The 19,754-nt window shown below is 45.5% G+C and overlaps 2 protein-coding genes and 1 long non-coding RNA gene across 4 annotated transcripts in view; 1 reads left to right on the top strand and 2 right to left on the bottom strand.

Moving 5' to 3' along the window:
- Positions 1–4,309: 4,309 nt before the first annotated feature.
- The window catches only part of LOC132467332 (uncharacterized), a 140,381-nt gene continuing 124,936 nt past the window's right edge, over positions 4,310–19,754 (bottom strand). Inside the window, exon 3 of the long non-coding RNA XR_009527996.1 lies at positions 4,310–4,701. This is a non-coding gene — a long non-coding RNA (uncharacterized LOC132467332). The remainder of the gene's footprint in view (positions 4,702–19,754) is intronic.
- Positions 5,882–16,833, top strand: c1galt1la (core 1 synthase, glycoprotein-N-acetylgalactosamine 3-beta-galactosyltransferase 1, like a). Of its 2 annotated transcripts, none has more exons than XM_060064407.1 (4): positions 5,882–6,014; positions 6,901–7,218; positions 12,878–13,542; positions 15,007–16,833. In XM_060064407.1, the coding sequence occupies exons 2-4, from the start codon at positions 6,978–6,980 to the stop codon at positions 15,328–15,330; spliced, it is 1,230 nt and encodes a 409-aa protein (XP_059920390.1). In that variant the 5' UTR covers positions 5,882–6,014; positions 6,901–6,977; the 3' UTR covers positions 15,331–16,833. The 2 variants fall into 2 exon arrangements, with proteins under 2 accessions (XP_059920390.1, XP_059920386.1); XM_060064403.1 differs by having other exon boundaries at positions 5,884–6,211.
- Positions 16,290–18,349, bottom strand: tac3a (tachykinin precursor 3a). Its single transcript, XM_060064431.1, has 7 exons — positions 17,991–18,349; positions 17,592–17,707; positions 17,401–17,494; positions 17,068–17,097; positions 16,931–16,984; positions 16,740–16,806; positions 16,290–16,569 (listed from the first exon to the last, which is right to left on the bottom strand). Exons 1-7 carry the CDS (start codon positions 18,277–18,279, stop codon positions 16,551–16,553), a joined length of 669 nt encoding a protein of 222 aa, XP_059920414.1. The 5' UTR covers positions 18,280–18,349; the 3' UTR covers positions 16,290–16,550.

Below are 19,754 nucleotides of genomic sequence, written 5' to 3'. Positions count from 1 at the left end.
CATTTTAATTGAGCAAGCTCTTTTACATTTTATTGAGTTTTTTTTATTTCAACAGAATAAATAACTGTTGCCAGACAGAGGGGGGCTGCCCTTCTTCTCCTGCGCTGTAGGCGGGCAAGGAGAAGACGAAGGGTTTGGGTGCACCCCATCAATGAACAGAGACAAGAACAGGGGGTATGCCACAATCTGGTCCAGGAGCTCCGTGCAGATCCTGAGAGGCATGCCAATATTTCAATTCGCCACTTAGTGTGCAATGGCAGAACCATATGGTGCAGCCTATATGATGACCTATAATCTAGTTATTATCCCCGCCGCCGTTCCGTGGCGCGTACGCGTCCGGTGGAATCCCGGTGTCATAATAATAATAATAATAATTCATTTTATTTGTTGAGCACTCTTCATTCTAAGCAGAATCTCAGAGTGCTCATGCATCACCTCTCAGTGCCCTATTACCCCCGCCGGTATACCCTGGAGGCTATACCGGCGGGGGTAATACCCCTGGCAGGTCTTACCAAGCCGGGCAGGTTTTAGGGTAGAGGTCCGACTAAAGGCAACACCTGGTCCTCCAGGTTGGGGGTTAGGCGTGGGGCTAACAACCCCACCCCATAAAACAATACCTGTTACAGAAACGCAAACAAGAGTAAACCAAGATATCCCGCCCCGGAGTGAAGATGGACCTTCGTCAGAAGGATTTATGACGCAGGGTGGTGAAAGCCAGAAGCACCTGGAAGCCACTCTGCCGAAAACCATCCTCTCAACCGGTGTTACAACCACCATCGGTACATGGAACGTAAGGACCATGTTCGAAGCTGGAAAGACCGCACAAGTTGCCACCGAGATGAACAAGTACAACCTTGCCATACTCGGAATTAGTGAATCAAGATGGACGGGTTCTGGACGGAAGAGGCTTACCACAGGAGAGCTGCTGCTGTACTCAGGCCATGAGGAGGACAATGCACACCACACCCAGGGAGTCGCTTTGATGCTGTCCAAGGCTGCTCAGAGAGCACTCATGGGATGGGAGGCACATGGCTCGAGAGCAATAGCAGCTACATTCAAAACAAAGAAGGAAAGAATAAACATGAACATCATTCAATGCTATGCCCCAACCAACGATAGTGACGAAGAGAGCAAGGACGAATTCTATAGCAGAATACAGACCATCATCCAGAGATACTCAGAAAGAGATATTACCATCTTAATGGGAGACCTTAATGCAAAAATAGGAAGTAACAACAGAGGCTATGAGAGGATAATGGGGCAGCATGGTCTAGGCGAGATGAACGAAAATGGAGAGAGATTCGCAGAACTATGTGCAAATAACAACCTTGTCATCGGAGGAAGTGTCTTCCCCCACAGGCGAGTACACAAAGCCACATGGGTATCACCGGACCTCTCCACTGAGAACCAAATAGACCATGTATGTGTCACCAAAAAGTTTAGGAGGTCCCTCTTAGATGTACGAGTCAGAAGAGGAGCTGACGTAGCATCAGACCATCATCTTCTCGTTGCCAAAGTCCAATTAAAGTTGAGGAGAAACTGGACAGGTGAGAAGAACCAGAGAAAGAAATTCAACACAGCACTTTTAAGAGATCCAGCAGCAGCAGAAAAATTCAAGATCGAGCTAAAGAACAAGTTTCATGCCCTGCAAGAGCTAGATAAAGAAGGTGAGGAAAGAAACATAGATGGGATGTGGAAGGTGGTAAAGGAAACGGTAATTACAACCTGCAATGTAGCACTGGGACCACAGAAAGATAACCACAAGGCTTGGATATCAGCAGAGTCAATAAAGAAGGTGAAGGAGAGGAAAGAAAAGAAGGCAGCTCTTAACAGCAGTCGTACAAGAGCAGAGAAAGTAAAGGCACAAACAGAGTACAGGGAAGCAAATAAGAACGTGAAAAAAAGAGGAACTAGTTCCTCCGACAAGAGGAACTAGGAACTAGTTCCTCCGACAAGAGGAACTACATAGAGGCCCTTGCATTAGAAGCAGAAGAAGCAGCTAGACATGGGAATCTGAAGGACCTGTATGACACCACCAAAAAGCTGGCAGGAAAGACCAGTAAACCTCAAAGACCAGTAAAGGACAAAGAGGGAAAGCCAATAATGGGGGAGGAAGGACAGAAGAAAAGATGGTTGGAACATTTTGAGGAACTTCTCAACAGACCAGCCCCACAAGACACACCACACATCCAACAAGCAGACAGGGATCTGCCAATAGACCTCAGTGTACCAAGAAGGGAGGAGATCAGGAAAGCCATTAAAAAACTTAGAAACGGCAAGGCTGCAGGACCAGATAGCATCCCGGCCGAGGCACTGAAGACGGACGCAGAGACCATGGGAGAGATGCTCCACCCTCTCTTTAAGAAGATGTGGGAAGAGGAAAACATCCCATGCGAATGGAAGGAGGGCTATCTTGTGAAGATGCCAAAGAAAGGGGACCTGAGCAACTGTGGAAATTATAGGGGGATCATGCTACTCTCCATCCCAGGAAAGGTCTTCTACAGGATCTTACTGGACAGGATGAAAGATGTGATCGACCCCCAGCTTAGAGACCAGCAGGCTGGCTTCCGCAAAGACAGATCGTGTACAGACCAGATTGCTACACTGCGCATCATCCTGGAACAGTCACTCGAGTGGAATTCACCGCTATTCATCAACTTCATCGACTACGAGAAGGCCTTCGATAGTGTGGACAGGGAGACCCTCTGGAAGCTTCTCAGGCACTACGGAGTGCCAGAGAAATTAACTAACATCATCAGAAACACCTATGAGGGAATGACCTGCAGAGTGATCCACGAGGGACAACCTACCGGTGCTTTCAGTGTACAAACTGGAGTGAGACAGGGGTGCCTACTATCGCCATTCTTGTTCCTGCTGGCAATGGATTGGGTAATGAAGCAATCCACAGCAGGAAGGAAAAACGGCATACAGTGGACAATGTGGGCGCAGCTCGAAGACCTGGACTTTGCAGATGACTTGGCCCTTCTCTCTCATACCCAGCAGCAGATGCAAGAAAAGACCAGCACCATCGCAACCAACTCTGCTCGCCTCGGTCTCAACATCCACAGAGGGAAGAGCAAAGTCATGAGAGTCAACTCTGCCAACACTGCACCCATCATGCTGGAAGGCGAAGCTCTGGAGGAGATTAAGGAGTTCACCTACCTTGGCAGCATTGTCAACAAGCAGGGTGGAACAGATGCAGATGTGAGAGTCAGGATTGGCAAGGCCAGAGTTGCGTACCTCCAACTAAAAAACATCTGGAGCGCAAAAGACCTGGCCATCACAACAAAGATCAAGATCTTTAACAGCAATGTGAAGTCAGTCCTACTCTACGGTGCTGAGACATGGAGGACTACGGTGAATACAACAAACAAAATCCAGTCATTCATCAATTCCTGCCTGCGACGAATCCTCCAGATCCACTGGCCTAACACCATCAGCAACAAAGAACTGTGGGAACGTACCAGCCAAAAGCCAGCGGACGAAGAGATCCTCCAACGACGTTGGAGATGGATAGGCCATACTCTCCGTAAACCAGCCACAAACACCACAAGACAGTCCCTCAAGTGGAATCCCCAAGGGAAAAGAAAGAGAGGTCGGCCGCGAAACACCTGGCGTAGAGACTTGGAGGCGGACGCCAAGAAAATGGGCTACACTTGGGGACAGCTTGAGATGTTGGCCCAGGACCGGGATGCATGGAGAACTCTTGTTTGCGGCCTAAGCCCCAGAAGGGGTAGTAGGCGATGATGATGATGATGATACCATGTGGGGTCATTTCAGACTAATTTGCTTCCTAACATCTTGTGAGTTCGCTGGGTACACCAGCTGATGGGTCTCGTTTCAGAAACAGAAATATATTAAAAAAAACGAGTGATAATTATGATTTCTGTTTTAACATTCAAAAAGGTATATACAAGGTGCTTTTCTTATAAAGTCAGAAAGGGGCCAACTAATTAAAATAATAACTGTTAAACATATAGAGAATCATCGGGGGATTAGTAACCTGTACTTCCATGGTCGGTAAACAATTCGACTGCAATCGCTCAGACCTCTCGCTTATGATGCTACAATGCTAACAATGCTGAAAAACAAGAATATTTCTGCATCCGTAAGTCATGAAGTAGGGCGTGGCTAGGGACCCGTGATGCGGAAGCATATCCCTCCTTGATGTTGCCCTGCGCCATTGAGCAGTTTATAGGAATGAATGGGCGCCATTTTGGAATCCGTTGTCCATTTTATAATATGTCCATGTGTAACCGATGTCTTTCTGCGTTGTGTCTTGTATCTTTGAGTGAGGCACACACAGGAGTCGAGTACTGGAGGTTTATTCTTTCCAAAGGAGACAAAACAACACGGGCGTCACACACAATCCGGGATATCACTCTCCACTCAGCTCCGTGCATCAGCGCTCACTCACTCTAGCTTAATATATCCTGTGACTTTCAATGAATACATGTAGGGAATAAATTATAAAAATGTAAACAAAGCATAAAATGATCTCAAATAAATAAATTAAATAAAAAAGACAGTATATTAAATATATACACTAATAAAGGAAATAAAATATAATAGAGAATTGTCAGTTTCCTCACACTCATTTTACATATTTTACCATAAACAAAGACACATAACAGGCATACCTTTCCAAAGGAGACAAAACAACACGGGCGTCACACACAATCCGGGATATCACTCTCCACTCTACAAAACAAAGGAAGCAAACGGCTACTTGCACAAGCACTTCCTGATTCGCCGTAATAGAGTGGCGAAGTCACGCCTCTTCCGGTAGGGCTCATGGGACCTATGAGATCGAAAAATATGAATGGGTGTCAATGGAGAGAAAATAATTATTTTCTGGTCCCAGTCTTTATATGCCCTGGATTACACATATGTTGTTTGTGGATTTAAATGATAATTTTTCAAAGAAAGAAAACTAAAAATGTTCGTGAAGAAGTTTGATAATTTTAGGTTTTATGTGAGGCCGCTTTGTGAACTACAGCTCTTCGCTGCTCTCGACGCATATGATATACGTCAACACACCCGCCCTTGGAACTCGGCACAGAGATGGCGATCTCTCTGCCCCACTTCACCGCTTTTTCCAAGGGGAGGATAAAAGCATCGAAAGAGGTGAAAACCATTATAAATCGGGGCACGTGCAGAGTTTCAGTTAGGCCGATGGGAAGATTGTCGGTCTTCTCCACGCCAGTCGCAGGGAGCGTGACGTCACATACGAGCCGTGTAGTCTTTCTCGTTGTGTTTTCTCTACAGCCTTTATCTGAACAATTGCACAATAAACGGTCGAACTCTTTGCATGAAAAATTATCCTTTAAATCCACAAACAACATATGTGTAATCCAGGGCATATAAAGACCGGGACCAGAAAATAATTATTTTCTCTCCATTGACACCCATTCATATTTTTCGATCTCATAGGTCCCATGAGCCCTACCGGAAGGGGCGTGACTTCGCCACTCTATTGAGGAAGGAGATAGGTCCCAGAGTTTGTAGAGAATGATAAGAAAGAAAGAAAGAAAGCTGGATGATAGTATATTTTAAGGGGATATACGATGTATTGGGTTCTCTTTTTGGTCCAGGTTAGGTCAGAGCTCTTCTTAAGCCTGGTCTTAACCCCGATATCCAATGATTCATGGATATCGGGTTGTTTTCTATTTGTAGGAACACCAAAGCAAAAAAACAAAACACAAAATTGTTGATCCACTGCTTCGGTTACGCCTTACAAATTCCTCCCAACAACGTTCAGGATGAATGTTAACCGAACCAAATGGAAATACAACAACAAAGCATTCACTTAAACTCCTGCATCAGACGTGCACCGAACTGAAGCTGCAATATGAACGTAAAAAAACAACGCAGAAACGACGCATGGATCAGTGACAGACCGTTACCCTACGTCACTATAGCCGACCAATAGGAGCCCTAGAGCTCAGCGTGTGACGTCACCATGGAGCGGACTCAGCGGAGCGTCTAAATGTCATCGGGTTTATCCTCATAAGGTCTCTGGGTATCTTTAAGGGGTTATATTTTGCAATTTTTCTAGTCCTTCCAAATATTGTTAATGTGATGATGAATACATCCGAGTGAACAGTACAAATTACTGGATCTGAAAAGCCTATATGGTGATTGCCTTGACATGAAAGCATCGATAAGGAGCCCTGTGGTTATCATAATGATGAATATTCCTCAAACCAAGGTACATTAACAATCAACGATAACGCTTCATACAACTGTATCGCTTAATTTGTATGGCTAACCTGTGTCTCAAAACATAAAGCGGATTGTGTTGTTCATGTGATTACAAAGCGATTTGGTTCTAATAAGAGTAATGTCATATATTTCTAATATCAATCGGACATTATACGAACAAACAACAGTAATATTATGAGTCAGAGCTTGTGGACGTAACGTGAAGATTGCTGTACAAACAACAAGCACCAATCATGAAACCCTTTTGGACATTACCGTGTGCACCTGTTGGAAGCTTCATTCATTAACTCATGCACTGCTAAGCATATGCGTATCGGTATCGATAATAGTAGTAAGAATGCTTCGTTTTAGACATACCTCAAAAACGTTGTCCTCCTGCATGTTACTGGTCGTGTATTGAAGGCTCAAAAGTTTGTGGGACATAAACCCCTCTTTTAAGAGAGTTTTTCTGAATCAATGACCATTAACCTTTGCTGATGTCTGAATGCCATTGGTGTACCTTTTCAATGTGTTAAAATAAAATAGGTTCTCGTGGAGTTTGACCAGCCATGTTTGTTTGACTAGCCCTAACATCCTTCAAGACCTATTTTTAAATCTCCAATTTGCCTAGTTGAAAATGCTACTTTCCCATTGACACGTCCGTTATGATACCTGCTTCTTTTCTTCTCTAAATAGGGGCGTTGCACCGACCCTGTGGGGACATGACCATCGACCTCTTGGCCTTGTGAGAGGCATCTCAAGGAGACTCCACCATGAAGGGCCTCGGCTCCCCCGGAGCCTTTTGCACGGGGATCCTGGTGGGGTGTTGCAGCATGTACCTCGTTCTGCGCCAGGTGTGGTTTGAGAGGAGCTACCCCGCGCTGTCGGAGGCGCAGGAAGCGGCTGCTTCAGCTTCAGGAGCAGGCGTAGGTGTGACGCCAGCTGATGATGATATGACACACTGGAAGAAGGATGGCGACGCTCTGATCAACTTGCTCCACCCTCACCACGCAGGTGACTCAAGCATTTTTCTCTCGATGCACAATGTGAAAATCATGAGAATGTAAGGCCACATCTCTAACCAGAAGCTATGGGGTAGAGCTTCAGACACGCATTCTATTCTATGGGAATTACTTTCGTACAAAATACCTCAACAATTTTGAACCGACAGGGATTTTGCCCTTGGTCGACACTTACATTTAGGGCATTTAGCAGATGCTTTTATCGAAAGCGACTTACAAAGTACATTTGTCATAAGAAAGTGAAACAATATATCGCTGTCGGTACAATAAGGATGTTCATAGAACCAAGTGCAGAGCATGAACAATCAGTAGGTTAAGCCATTCCCCGTATACAACAAAGATAGCTGGGATAAGATGCTACATAACTAAGTAACATAACTAAATACGTTGTACAATAAGTGCTTACTTTAAGTGCCAGAATGTACAACATCACAGCAAATAGGAGGGGGGGACAGGGTGGCTATGCAGAGTCCAGGTGAACTCTGAACAGAGTCTTGAGTCTTTTGCGGAAGCTGGTGAGGAAATCTGCAGTCCTTACATCGGCAGGGAGCTCGTTCCAGCACTGCGGTGCCAAAACAGAGTGTCTTTGTAATGACTTTGTCGCTGCTCCTCCTTGGCATTGTCAATCACATTATCTACATGACCTTGATACTTTATAAAATACATACTTTCTATCCTATGACAATCATATTTATTTGAAATGACCAAGATCTATTTTTTCCCGACCCAAACAGAAGCTAGCCTGGTGTTTTTGTTATAAATGGGTGCAACAGCACCATTCAAGAAACTTATCACACTGGGACATAGTATCTGACCTTATTGGTCGCATGTAAAACTGTAAATGCCAGATACATGAGTTTGTGTGTGTGGTTACTTGTGGCCATGTCTGGGCTGGCTTAATCCCTGCATGACCGTAGGCCCTAGCAGTGGGATGGCAGCAAGCAGCTGGTATAGGGGTGGAGTGTACGCAAAACAAGGAACAATGTCTGAGTAATAAGCCCACAAAGGGCAGGATTTATTGGATACCTGTGAAAATGAGCCTCCCGACTCACTCCCACTTCGGGACGTAGCGGTTTAGGACGCAATGAAGGTCTTTGAGTAGGCCGCAAAAATTCAGCCAGCAGCATAAATTAGTTGAAAAACTGATTTATTTTCCACGCTTGAAAAGTGAAATGGCAAAGCCAAACAAAATACTTGATAAACAAAACAAACAAGCAAGCAAAGTTCCATTAACCTGAACGTTAACCAGCCTCACAGCAAGCGGTCTCTCTATCCTCCACCAACCTTGAACGTAGAAAATACCGGGCTTAAATAAAGCCAACCAATTACACAAAATGGTAGATACCAACTGCCATGGGGGTTCACCGACCCAAGTACCACAATACATTTATATTTTATAACGAAATCATAATCAACCAGACACTTCATTGCATATCTTAACAGTTTGCATCTTGATCATAAAGTTCACTGTTGCAAAAATGCAACATAGCACAATAATTAAACATAGAAAAATAACGTCCCCCCCCCTTTACAACCAGTCATATTACTGCATCCCAATCAGGCAATGATTAAATCCCAGGTGCTCATGTTCGTGAAAAGGAGGGCTACCTTTTCACATTTCGCTCCACCTCACGAGGCTCGATACTGGGGTGGCGAGACAAGAAATCGGCCACCATGTTTTGCTTACCCGCCCTATACTGTACATGAAACTTAAAAGGTTGAAAAGCCAAAAACCAACGAGTTATGCGCGCATTAGTGTACCAAGCCATTTCAAGGCTCTATGGTCTGTTTCTAGCACAAAGTCCCGACCCAAAAGGTAGTAACGAAAAGTGTCCAACGCCCACTTCACAGCAAGGCACTCCAGCTCAATGGCTGAGTACCGTGTCTCTCGGGGAAACAGCTTACGGCTGATGTAGGCCACCGGCCGCTGCTGTTCTCCCTCCCCCTGAAGTAGGACTGCCCCCAGCCCAACTCCAGAGGCATCAGTCTGTACAGTCCATGGCTTTTCAAAGTCCGGGCTCTGGAGCACTGGACCGCTGCAGAGCGCTTCCTTAATGTCCATGAAGGCTTTCTGATGTCGCTCCTCCCACGGAACATTCACCGACCCTGACTTCCTAGTCAGGTCCGTGAGTGGCGCTGCTCTGGTGGCAAAGTCCGGCACAAAGCGCCGGTACCACCCAGCTAACCCCAAGAAGGACCGGATATCCTTTTTTGTCTGGGGCTGTGGACAGTTGCGGACGGCCTCAATCTTGTCCCTCTGAGGCTGGATCACCCCACACCCGACCACATGCCCCAGGTAGCACACCTCCTGCTGAGCGAAGGCACACTTCTTGGGCTGGACAGTCAGCCCCGCCTGATGGATGCGCTGGAACACCTCAGCAAGATGCTGCAAGTGCTCTGCCCAGGTGGTGCTGTAGACAACAATGTCGTCCAGGTATGCCCCCGCGAAGGCACCAGTCCCCTCCAGCACACGGTCCATTAGCCGCTGGAATGTGGCTGGCGCCCCATGCAGGCCAAAGGGCATCACCGTAAACTGGAACAGTCCATGGGGTGTTCTGAAGGCTGAGTAGGGTTTGGCCTCCTTAGCCAGAGTTACCTGCCAGTAGCCTTTGCTAAGATCCAGAGTGGAGATAAAATGCGCCTTCCCCACACTCTCAATGAGGTCCTCCAGTCTGGGCATGGGGTAGGCGTCAAAGTGCGACTGAGCATTGACCCGGCGGAAGTCGATGCAAAAACGCATGCTGCCGTCCTTCTTTGGCACCATGACCACAGGGCTACTCCAGGCACTACTGGACCGCTCAATCACACCCAGACTCTGCATCACCTGCAGCTCCTCCTGGAGAGCAGGTAGCAGACGCTCCGGGACCCGGTACATCCGCTGCCGGACTGGAGTGAAGTCCTTCAGGCGGATGGGATGTTCTGCCAGGGAAGTTTTCCCAGGCTGTTCACTGAACAGACCATCAGGGATGATGGCCCGTAACTCCCGCTGCTGTTGTGAGGTGAGGTGGGCAAAATCCAGCTCCCCAGCTGGACGGTCAGTTGGGAAGAACTGCTCCGGGGTGTCTTCCTCCTCCCTCACGGCTTGCACCAGCAGCTGTTGAATGGGCGGCCGCTCCCTCTCGTGCCACTCTTTCAGCAGGTTTACATGGAACGCCTGCCGCTGTTAAAACCACAAAAAGGCAAACTAAACCGCCGGCATTTCCCCCTGCCAACCGCCGCCCACATAAACTAATCTCTGTCCCTATATACAAGTTGACCTACACCATTCGTTATCATTATGGGTGATTTAAAGTATTTGAAACTCTCTGATATATGCAAAGAAACCATTTCATGTCAATGTGGCAAATGAGGATGTATAACAGTCTTGCATTTATAAGCTCATTTATTCATGACAATCAGTCTAGTAGTGTTTCTGTTGTAGGTGACTGAGTGCTTTGTACAATGATATGGTTGTTGGATGTTGGAGCTCTGTATGAGGCCAGCAGGTCATATCATAATTATTCTAAAAGGGCAAATTCTAGCGCCAAGCCAGGCTGGAGAAAGCATGTTGCTGCTCATCATGCAGAAGCTAAGGAGGCATTTCAAGCTTGGGTTCAGAAAGGCCGACCAAGACAGGGGCGTGTCCTGGATTATAAAAAGCCTACTCTTTTAATGTATAAATATGCAGTTTGTTCCGAGAGCAGGCTCTATGGCTGAAAAGCTGCTAAACAAGAATGTCATTGAATTTTGGAAGGAGGTGAGAACTCTAAACAGGAGCAATACATTGATACCTAGTACAATAGGGAGAGTATCTCGAGCTGATAAAATCACTGAATTGTCGGAGCAGAATTACTCTTTATTTATTTGTGTAAAAAGCGACCCATATAAGGTGGGTAATATTGCCAACAGTGATGTAGTAGGAATCACAACCAATGAGGTATTTGAAGCTATTGCACAATAATTTGTAAATAAAGCAAGTGGCTCAGATCAGATCATTGCAGAGCACCTTAAGTTTGCAAGCCAGAAAGTGGCAACTCTACTTGCTGTCATAATCTCCCCTCTCAGTCACCTCATCACCTTAGCTCCCACTGTTTTTCCACCTGCCCCTCCTTCTCTTCACCAAACTGCCTGCCACTCTCAGAATTGCCTGCTCTGTCTCTGTCCCGGTGATCGGTCCTGCCTTCCGCCCCCGACAACGGATCCTACCTGCGCCCTGCCTGTCTTCTGTCTGCTCCTATCAGTAAATAAAATACATTACCAACTATCGGCCTGCCTACGTGTGCTGCATTTTGGTCCTCTTCCAATCCATTGCAGTACAATCCGGCCAGATATGGACCCAGCAGACACCCCTGAGCCGCCGCTGGCACGACTTGGCCTAGTCGGGGCTCAGCTCCAACACCATGAGGCGACCCTAGCCTCCATCGCAGCTGGTGTTCGGCAAGCAGCGGCGTACCAAGAGCAAGGGTTCGCCACGTTGGCCACCCAGGTCCAGCAGCTTACCACTGCCCTCGCTCAGACCATCGCTCTGCCTGCCTCCCCGGATCCACCTCCGCCGGCACCGACGCAGCATGGTCCTGTCTCGGAGCCTCAGGTCGGGCATCCCGAGTGCTACGCCGGTGATGCGGAGGGCTGAACATTTTTCCTCACGAACTGTTCAACCCTATTCGCTTTCCAGTCCAACACCTTTGACTCCGAGGAAGCCAGGGTCACCATAAATCCTCTGACGGGTCGCACTCGGCTGTGGGGGAACAGCCGAGTGGGAACGACGCATGCCACCCTGCTCCTCCTTCCAAACCTTCGCCGCCGAGCTTCGCAAGGTGTTTGGGGTGGCGTTGCGGGGTCCCGACGCCTCAGATGCCTCCTCGGGCCCCGCCAGGGGTCCCGCTCCGTGGTCGACTACGCCATCGACTTCCGCATACAATTTCGGCTGAGCGAGTGGAACCAGGCGGCCCAGGTCGACGCTTTCCTTCTGGGACTAGCTGATTACGTCAGGGACGAGTTGGTTTCTCTCGACTGGCCCTCCTCGCTCGAGGACATCATCGTGCTGTATATGTGTGTTGTCTATTTTTTGTATTGTATGTCTTTTAAAATGGACCTTGAGTCTAATAATAAAAGGTGATGAGGCAAGGCAAGACATCTTTATTTATATAGCCCTTTTCATACATGTGGCATACTCAAACTGCTTCACATAGAAACATCGTCATACAATAAAATGAAATAATAAATGCAAGGGGTAATATGATGCTTTTTCGACTTTTACCTTTGCTTGAGACATGACGGATGTATTTATCTATATAGAAAAACCTTTGTCCGAACCAGGGGGAATATTCGCGCCCATCGAGAAAGCCCCTGAATAAATAATAATAAATAATAAAACGGCTTGTTTGCACTAAACATTACTTCCGTAACAGTCTGATGTCAGACTGGGCAGTGGGCGGTGCTGAAGAGCAGAAGTCGCGTCGCCGGCTACCCGCAATGTGGGCGTGCTGACCAATCACAGCAGACTGGGCTACTCGGGAGGGGGGCCTTAAAATGACTTAAATTTGGAAAGACGCTGAAATTGGTTTTGCTGAAATGAACAGTGTGAGAATATTAAGGGGTATTTCTAACATACAGGCATTTAACCCCTACTTACAGTATTCTTTACCCTGATTATGGCTGCGTTCAACCAGGCGAGGACCACCTTGTAGCTGATATGCTCTTCCAGAAGGTGCGCGTCCTCTGCTGGGTGATGACAGGACCTTACAACCTGCGCTCCAGGACGCGCCACGTGAAGGAGACCTGGGCGCGCCACTGCAACGCCGTGGTGTTCATGAGCTCCACGGCCGACCCCCGCTTCCCCACGGTTGGCCTGGGTACCAAGGAGGGCCGCGACCAGCTGTACCGGAAGACCATCCGCGCCTTCCACTACGTCCATGAGCACCACTCCCATCAGGCCGACTGGTTCCTCAAGGCGGACGACGACACGTTTGTTGTGGTGGACAATCTGCGCTGGGTCCTGGCCAATCACACGCCGGAAGAGCCCGTCTACTTCGGCAAGCGCTTCAGGCCCTACGCCAAGCAGGGCTACATGAGCGGCGGGGCGGGGTACGTGCTGAGCAAAGAGGCCCTCAGGAGGTTTGTAGAGGGCTTCCGGACCAGCGTGTGCACACACACCACCCCGGTGGAGGATCTGGCCCTGGGCCAGTGTCTGGAGAAGATGGGCGTGTTGGCCGGAGACTCCAGGGACACGCTGCACCGGGAGACCTTCCACCCGTTTGTCCCTGAGCACCACCTGACGGGCAAGTTCTCCAAGAGCTTCTGGTACTGGAACTACTGCTACTACCCCATCGTGGAGGTACGCTGCAACAGGCTTTCTGATTATGTTTTTGTGCGTCTCAATTGGCTAATCGCATAAAATGCATTAATTAATTATATTTCACCCTGCTTGCTTTGTCTTCCAGGTATTTTGATGAATTATTAGGTGATTCACTAACTAATTGAGTGTTTGTTTGATCTAGTTACTCATGGAGTTACTAGTTTATTGAGAATTTAATTGAAAATATGATCTGATATGGCCCATTACTGTTGGTCCAACAGACAGAAGGGCTTCTAGAGGTGGATCACTATTTCAGAAAGGCCCTCTGCCTTCCTGAGCCATTTATTTCAGTTAATACTATGACCTATGTCATAGTATTAACTGACCAATGCACATACTTGCGTTACGCATCGTGTGGAGGCGCTTTAGAGAGGATAATAACTAAAACAGACCAGACATTTAATAGTGTCTCGGTAGAGTGCAATGCTTCTAAACTTTTAATCAAACGTGCAAACAAAGTTCAACTTCAAAGTAAAGTTCATTCATCTCATTCAGCTCATTTGCTTAGAACGTTAATACATTTTTTTGCTGATTTATGATTAGTTGAAAGGAGTAGATGCGGCTGACCGCCCTTCCTATGTTTAACATGGTATGGATGATTTACCTCGCAACAGTGAAACTGAATTATGATTGGTTATTTTTTATTCTCAAAGGCGGAAAAAGTGAGTTTTGGCCTTCTTTGTCTCCCTTCAGTGGCCAGCCCCGGATGTAACATACTCAGAGTAACGTCGGTCAGCCTGTAGGCCTCCTGCCTACAACATTTTTTTGTAATTATTCAGTAGTAAACACGAATTGCACCTAAATAATTTTCATTTTTTTTTTTTTTAATAACAATTACATTTTTGGGGGGGAAATCACGAGGAGGCGTTGCCTCCGTTGCCTCCTCTAAGGAACCGCCCCTGGTGTTCAAGCATAATCAAAAATATATACTGCTGTACTAGTTTGCCTTTATGTTAATGTAGAATGCCAATTTTGCAATCAGAGACACATCACAGGGGGAAATCAATCATTTTAATGAATGTGTTATTATCTGTTACCTTTTTTGAACAGCCCCAGCATGGACTTCAGAAAGAATGAGTGAATGGAGATATCAATTAGATTGACGACTAAGTGGTAAATTGCCGTTGTGGCAATTTCTTTGCAACAAAAGAAAATGTCTGCAATTTGTAAGTGTTTATGCAGCTAATTAGCTGTGATTTGCACCTGAATGAGGCAGGACTATTATGGATCTTGTCAGCGAGTGACCATCCGTGTGTTGTGGCAGTAAGTGTGGTGTAAACAAACCACTTTCGGAGACTAAATAGATAATAAATCTCAAAGACAATTTTCTTTTAGGTTCATCTACCAAAGTGTGTGTGTGTGTGTGTGTGTGTGTGTGTGTGTGTGTGTGTGTGTGTGTGTGTGTGTGTGTGTGTGTGTGTGTGTCCGGTGTGTGTGTCACAGGGGCCGCGGTGCTGCTCGGACCTGGCTATATCGTTCCACTATGTGGATGCAGAGCTGATGTACACCCTGGAGTTCTACACCTACCACCTGCGAGCCTACGGCTACAGACCCCGCTACCAGCCCCCTGGGCCCCGGGGCCTGGTCCGTGGAGCACCTCCCCCAACAGGGACCCCCCCGCTCAGACTGAATGGCACGGAGAAGGATCAGGGAAAGAAGAACAACAGCAGGTCAATGAGCCACACGACTTCAGACTTCACCGGCGACGGGAGTCCTGGTAAAACAGAGGCAATCTCAGACCGAGTGGGGACGGTTCAGAATCACTGAGTTAGCGCTGCTGGTGCGCAATACACAAGCCGAAAGACGCACTTCAGAATCACTTCTCTCCTGGCGACGCAGCGCGGATGAAGGCACACCAGGAACTTTGATCGACTGCAAATGGACATTGAAGAACTTTTGACCGAAATTGATTTAGCTAAATGCAATTGTGATATTCCATGCAATGAGGTGTGAATCAACAGTTTGGGGTCTATAGTGAACAAGACTATCAGTCAACAAAACGTTCTCTTTTTTTGTTTCCCCACAGCCGCTGACAGTTTTCATGAAGACAGGGTTTGACGGTGATGTCCTGGATATATCAGGATGGAGACATTCCTGTGTGTGTGTGTGTGTGTGTGTGTGTGTGTGTGTGTGTGTGTGTGTGTGTGTGTCAACTCTAACTATCCTAAACAAAAAATACGTTAACTCCTCTCTTGATGGACATCAATTTTAACGATCATGTAAACATTTATCTTGATGCCTTATGGATATACAGTTTTTATAATTGTCAGAAACCTTTTACCCACACCCAATTTATTTTTTTATTGCATATTTTTGTGTTTGATGCTTAAGTACAAAAGGTTTTAGGTAGAATTATTACCAGGTCATAACACCTTATCTGTTGAAAACATTGCGAACAATTTCACAGGAAGGATTTAGCTTGTGTTCCATAATGTGAGCCTCTGATGAAGAAAGCAATCTCATCAATGAATATCGAGTTATATCTATTTAACATATTTGGGTAGAAGAAAATGTGACGCGTTAATAACCACGACGACTTCCATCTGACCCGAGCTAACAACCTTTGTTGTAATAATGTTTTGGCGTATATACATATGATATATCATGAATTGCTCTTAAGTCCTTCCAAGATTTTTTTGTAGATAAATGCTTTGTCAGCAATTTCAGTAGTGTTAGTAAAGTGAGTCGACACGATTGCATTATCAATAATCAAACAAAATATCATATTCCATTATTTACAAAATGGTTTATTTTAATTGCATGGAATAAGATAAATTAATTAATTCGATTCATGTTTCAATTCTAAACAACGCTTGTGGTTCAGATCATTCATATAGGCTACAAACATGTAACACAACAGCAGCCATAAACAATCCGGAGGGTTGTATTGTAAAATATCCCGTGCCAGGTTCAGAGACATTTGCATTTCGTATGCTCGGTAATGAGGTGTCATCTTAGCCAGATGAGATGTACTCTGAAAGGCAGGATCAAAATCCACGCCGAAACCTGGAAACAATGACCACCAATTAAACATATTTTGATTATAATTTAGGCCTTTGGAACAGATGATACAATTCTAGTTCAAGACGAGCAGACATCTCTGTAACGTTAGCCTAGAGGAAGTAAGAAATTTAATAATATGGCATTTATTCTTTAATGACAACACATATGCCTACCGGAGTCTACACTTATTCAGGAAGACTCCCCTTCTCTCCGGGTCCGTTTTCTTCCATGGACCATCATCTGCGGGAGCGATAAACACACCTTCACGTAGAAGAACAATTTGAACAGGACACAGAGGTCATGCTTTATCTGTAACACCTGACCAGTAAAACCATTATTAATGAAAAAAAAACACCAAGATCACCTGTCTCTGAGTTTCTCCGTCCCATAAGACCAACGAAGATGTCGTGCATCTCCCCTGTCAGAAATATTTGCAATATCATATCAATTCAGTGGCTTCGACCAGAAAAACGAATGTATTGCAAAAAATGTAAACCTTACTTTTATTTGCCGACGGTAATTCATTTGCCGCTGTAATGATCCAAAAGAAAAATCTGTTGATATAGTTAAATAATCGATATATGTGTACACAATTATATACTATATCTATGTTTAAATGGTTTTGATGATATATATATATATATATATATATATATATATATATATATTTATATATATATATACACACACACACATATTTAACCGGACTACGTTGATTGGTAAGGCAATAAAAAACACTGAACTACATCTCAGTAGGCTTTCGTCATTATATTCATTTAAATGAATGTCCTTTTTTTTTATCCTAATATGTGTAGGCAAAAGCTCCAGACTCACCCTCTGTGTTTCTCCTGCCCATCAGTCCCACAAAACTGTCATAATCCAAATCACTGGACCTCCTCACAATGTTCCGCCTGTTCACTAAACTGGGCTGTTGAAATGACGACAAGAAAACGAGATACATTTTCACATTTTGTTGATGACACATTGACAAGCTACAGTTGTAATCTGCAAGTCTTGACACCTACGTCTGAGAGGGGTCTACGCGATCCAGGCTCCTCACATCTGGATTGGGTGGATCGGAGTTTCATAACAAGAAACAGAGTGACCAGCACCAAACTTATTCGCATCTTCTTTGCTCTGCCTGTACAGAAACATTAGCTTAATTAACCTTATTTAAAGTAAAACACTTTTCAAGATGAATTCAAGCCACTGTTTCTTATCAGTATCTAATGCGTTGAACCTGTGGCATTTTGCGCGCATTGCGCTCCATGCGTAATAACGCATGGCACGTTCAACCGATTTCGTTAAAATATGAAAAACATCTCATTCGGTATTTATTTTAATTGTATATTTATCCAGATGAGCATACGTCTACCCTAAATTCAAAATCCAACTCCGGCTCTACAAAACCAATCAATGCCTACCTGCGTTCTGTTGAGCTGACAACTGGGTGGCAAAGGGTCCAGGCGTGGAGTTGTGAGCAGTAGATCCTGCAGTGAGATCAGGAGAGGACTGAGGGAGAGGTCCACCCTTTGGTTTATAAAATGATAACCGGCTACCTGCGTAACGCCAATCAGCGATGCGTAGGTGGGGGTTGGTTCTCACCACGCGCTGGCTCCATGCGCATTTGTTCCACTCTCTCGGAAGATCGTGCTGCGTAAAGCGCCTGCGTTCTGTTGCCGAAAACAATAGATAATACAATATCCTGCGCATGAGTCCGTTTAGTTTATTGCCATACTGGATAGCCTATCCATGCTATTATTACATAAAAAAGTATACCAACTAACAGCACTTTAAGACCAATAGATAAACGTTGCCATGTATGGATTATATTTATTTCCCATTGCGTATGAGTGATGTTTATGTCTCTTCTCTTGGCCTTTTTGAAATATCCACCCGGCTCCGCAGCAGTGCATTTCCCTTTTAAAGCCAATTTAAAAATCATTCAATTAACATGACCGATTAACATAGTACTATCAAGCCGTCATAGGAAGACATTAAACAGTAGGATAAGATGTCACGTCAACACGCGAGAGTCTTTAAATGCTCCACTAAAGGATGTTGAGAATCTTGCTAAAACTGGGGGGAAATGTTTAGAGAGTTTATAAAAAAAACATGCATTGCAGAACCAATCCAAACGTGTATGTAATGTAATGTAAAATGTTGCTCCGGATGTGCATATTCAATATTAAAAAAAAAGCGCACCCTAAATAGTGTAGCAATAAAATCGGCAATTTTTCCATAGGGAAGCATTGGTTTACGCGCGTATGAGGTGCGTACACGCGTATCATGCGTACCAAGCAACATTTTACTCGCGTTAGGGGCGTGTATATACGCGCGTACGCGAGGAGTTCAAAAAATTGAACTTTTTACGCGTGATACTTAGCCAATCAGCCAATCAGCGTGGAGCTTGACCCGACGTCACTGGTAGAGAGTAGTGACCCTTGCACAGAAGCATACGGCCGACATCTTTCTTTATTCTGGGTGGAAATAGTAACATAGTTACGCCATTAAATGCGTTTATGGAAACATTTTTAGCGAGAAATGTGCATTTTACTTTCATAATGTTCACTCGGTGAATGTGAAGGATGTTTGGTTTGATAGTTATGACGAAGAGTGAACGCTCCGTTCACTTGCATGGACAGAGTCTCTGGTTGCTAAGCAACCTCAACGTCTTGGCGGACTATTTCTCTGCCGATCAACACTACGAATGCTGGAAACACACCAGACACACCATGTGAAGTTATTTAACCCGATTATTGTTATTTATATCCGAGATTATTTAATCTAACCCGATTCAAGCTCTATCATGCACCCAGACACGGCGGCGTTTGGGTTTCCTTCCTCGGACTCCTAAATCCAGCGCAGCCACAGGCGCGTAGCTGCGTATGTAGGACCATTTTTGACACAAAATGGTCAAGCAACATTTTAGCTGCGTACATGGTACGTGGGATACTTTTGGTGTGTCCGCACCTTAAGAAGCATGCAGAGAATACAATCAGGGGAGATGGAGGAATTTCTGGAGCGCCTACAAGTCTCGGACCGCGGGGCAAGGAAGGTCTCGGGGAAAGAAAATTACCAGACCAAACAGAGTGTCAGAGTGCCTTCCCGCTAACACGACCAGCAGATGGGGCCTGACGGAGTACTTTTAAATTGCCCCGATTTGGTGGAGAGGAGCCCATTGAGAC

The sequence above is a fragment of the Gadus macrocephalus genome, chromosome 1 (assembly GCF_031168955.1).
Source record: "Gadus macrocephalus chromosome 1, ASM3116895v1".
Lineage (NCBI taxonomy): Eukaryota > Metazoa > Chordata > Actinopteri > Gadiformes > Gadidae > Gadus > Gadus macrocephalus.
This window is presented reverse-complemented; position numbering and strand designations above follow the sequence as displayed.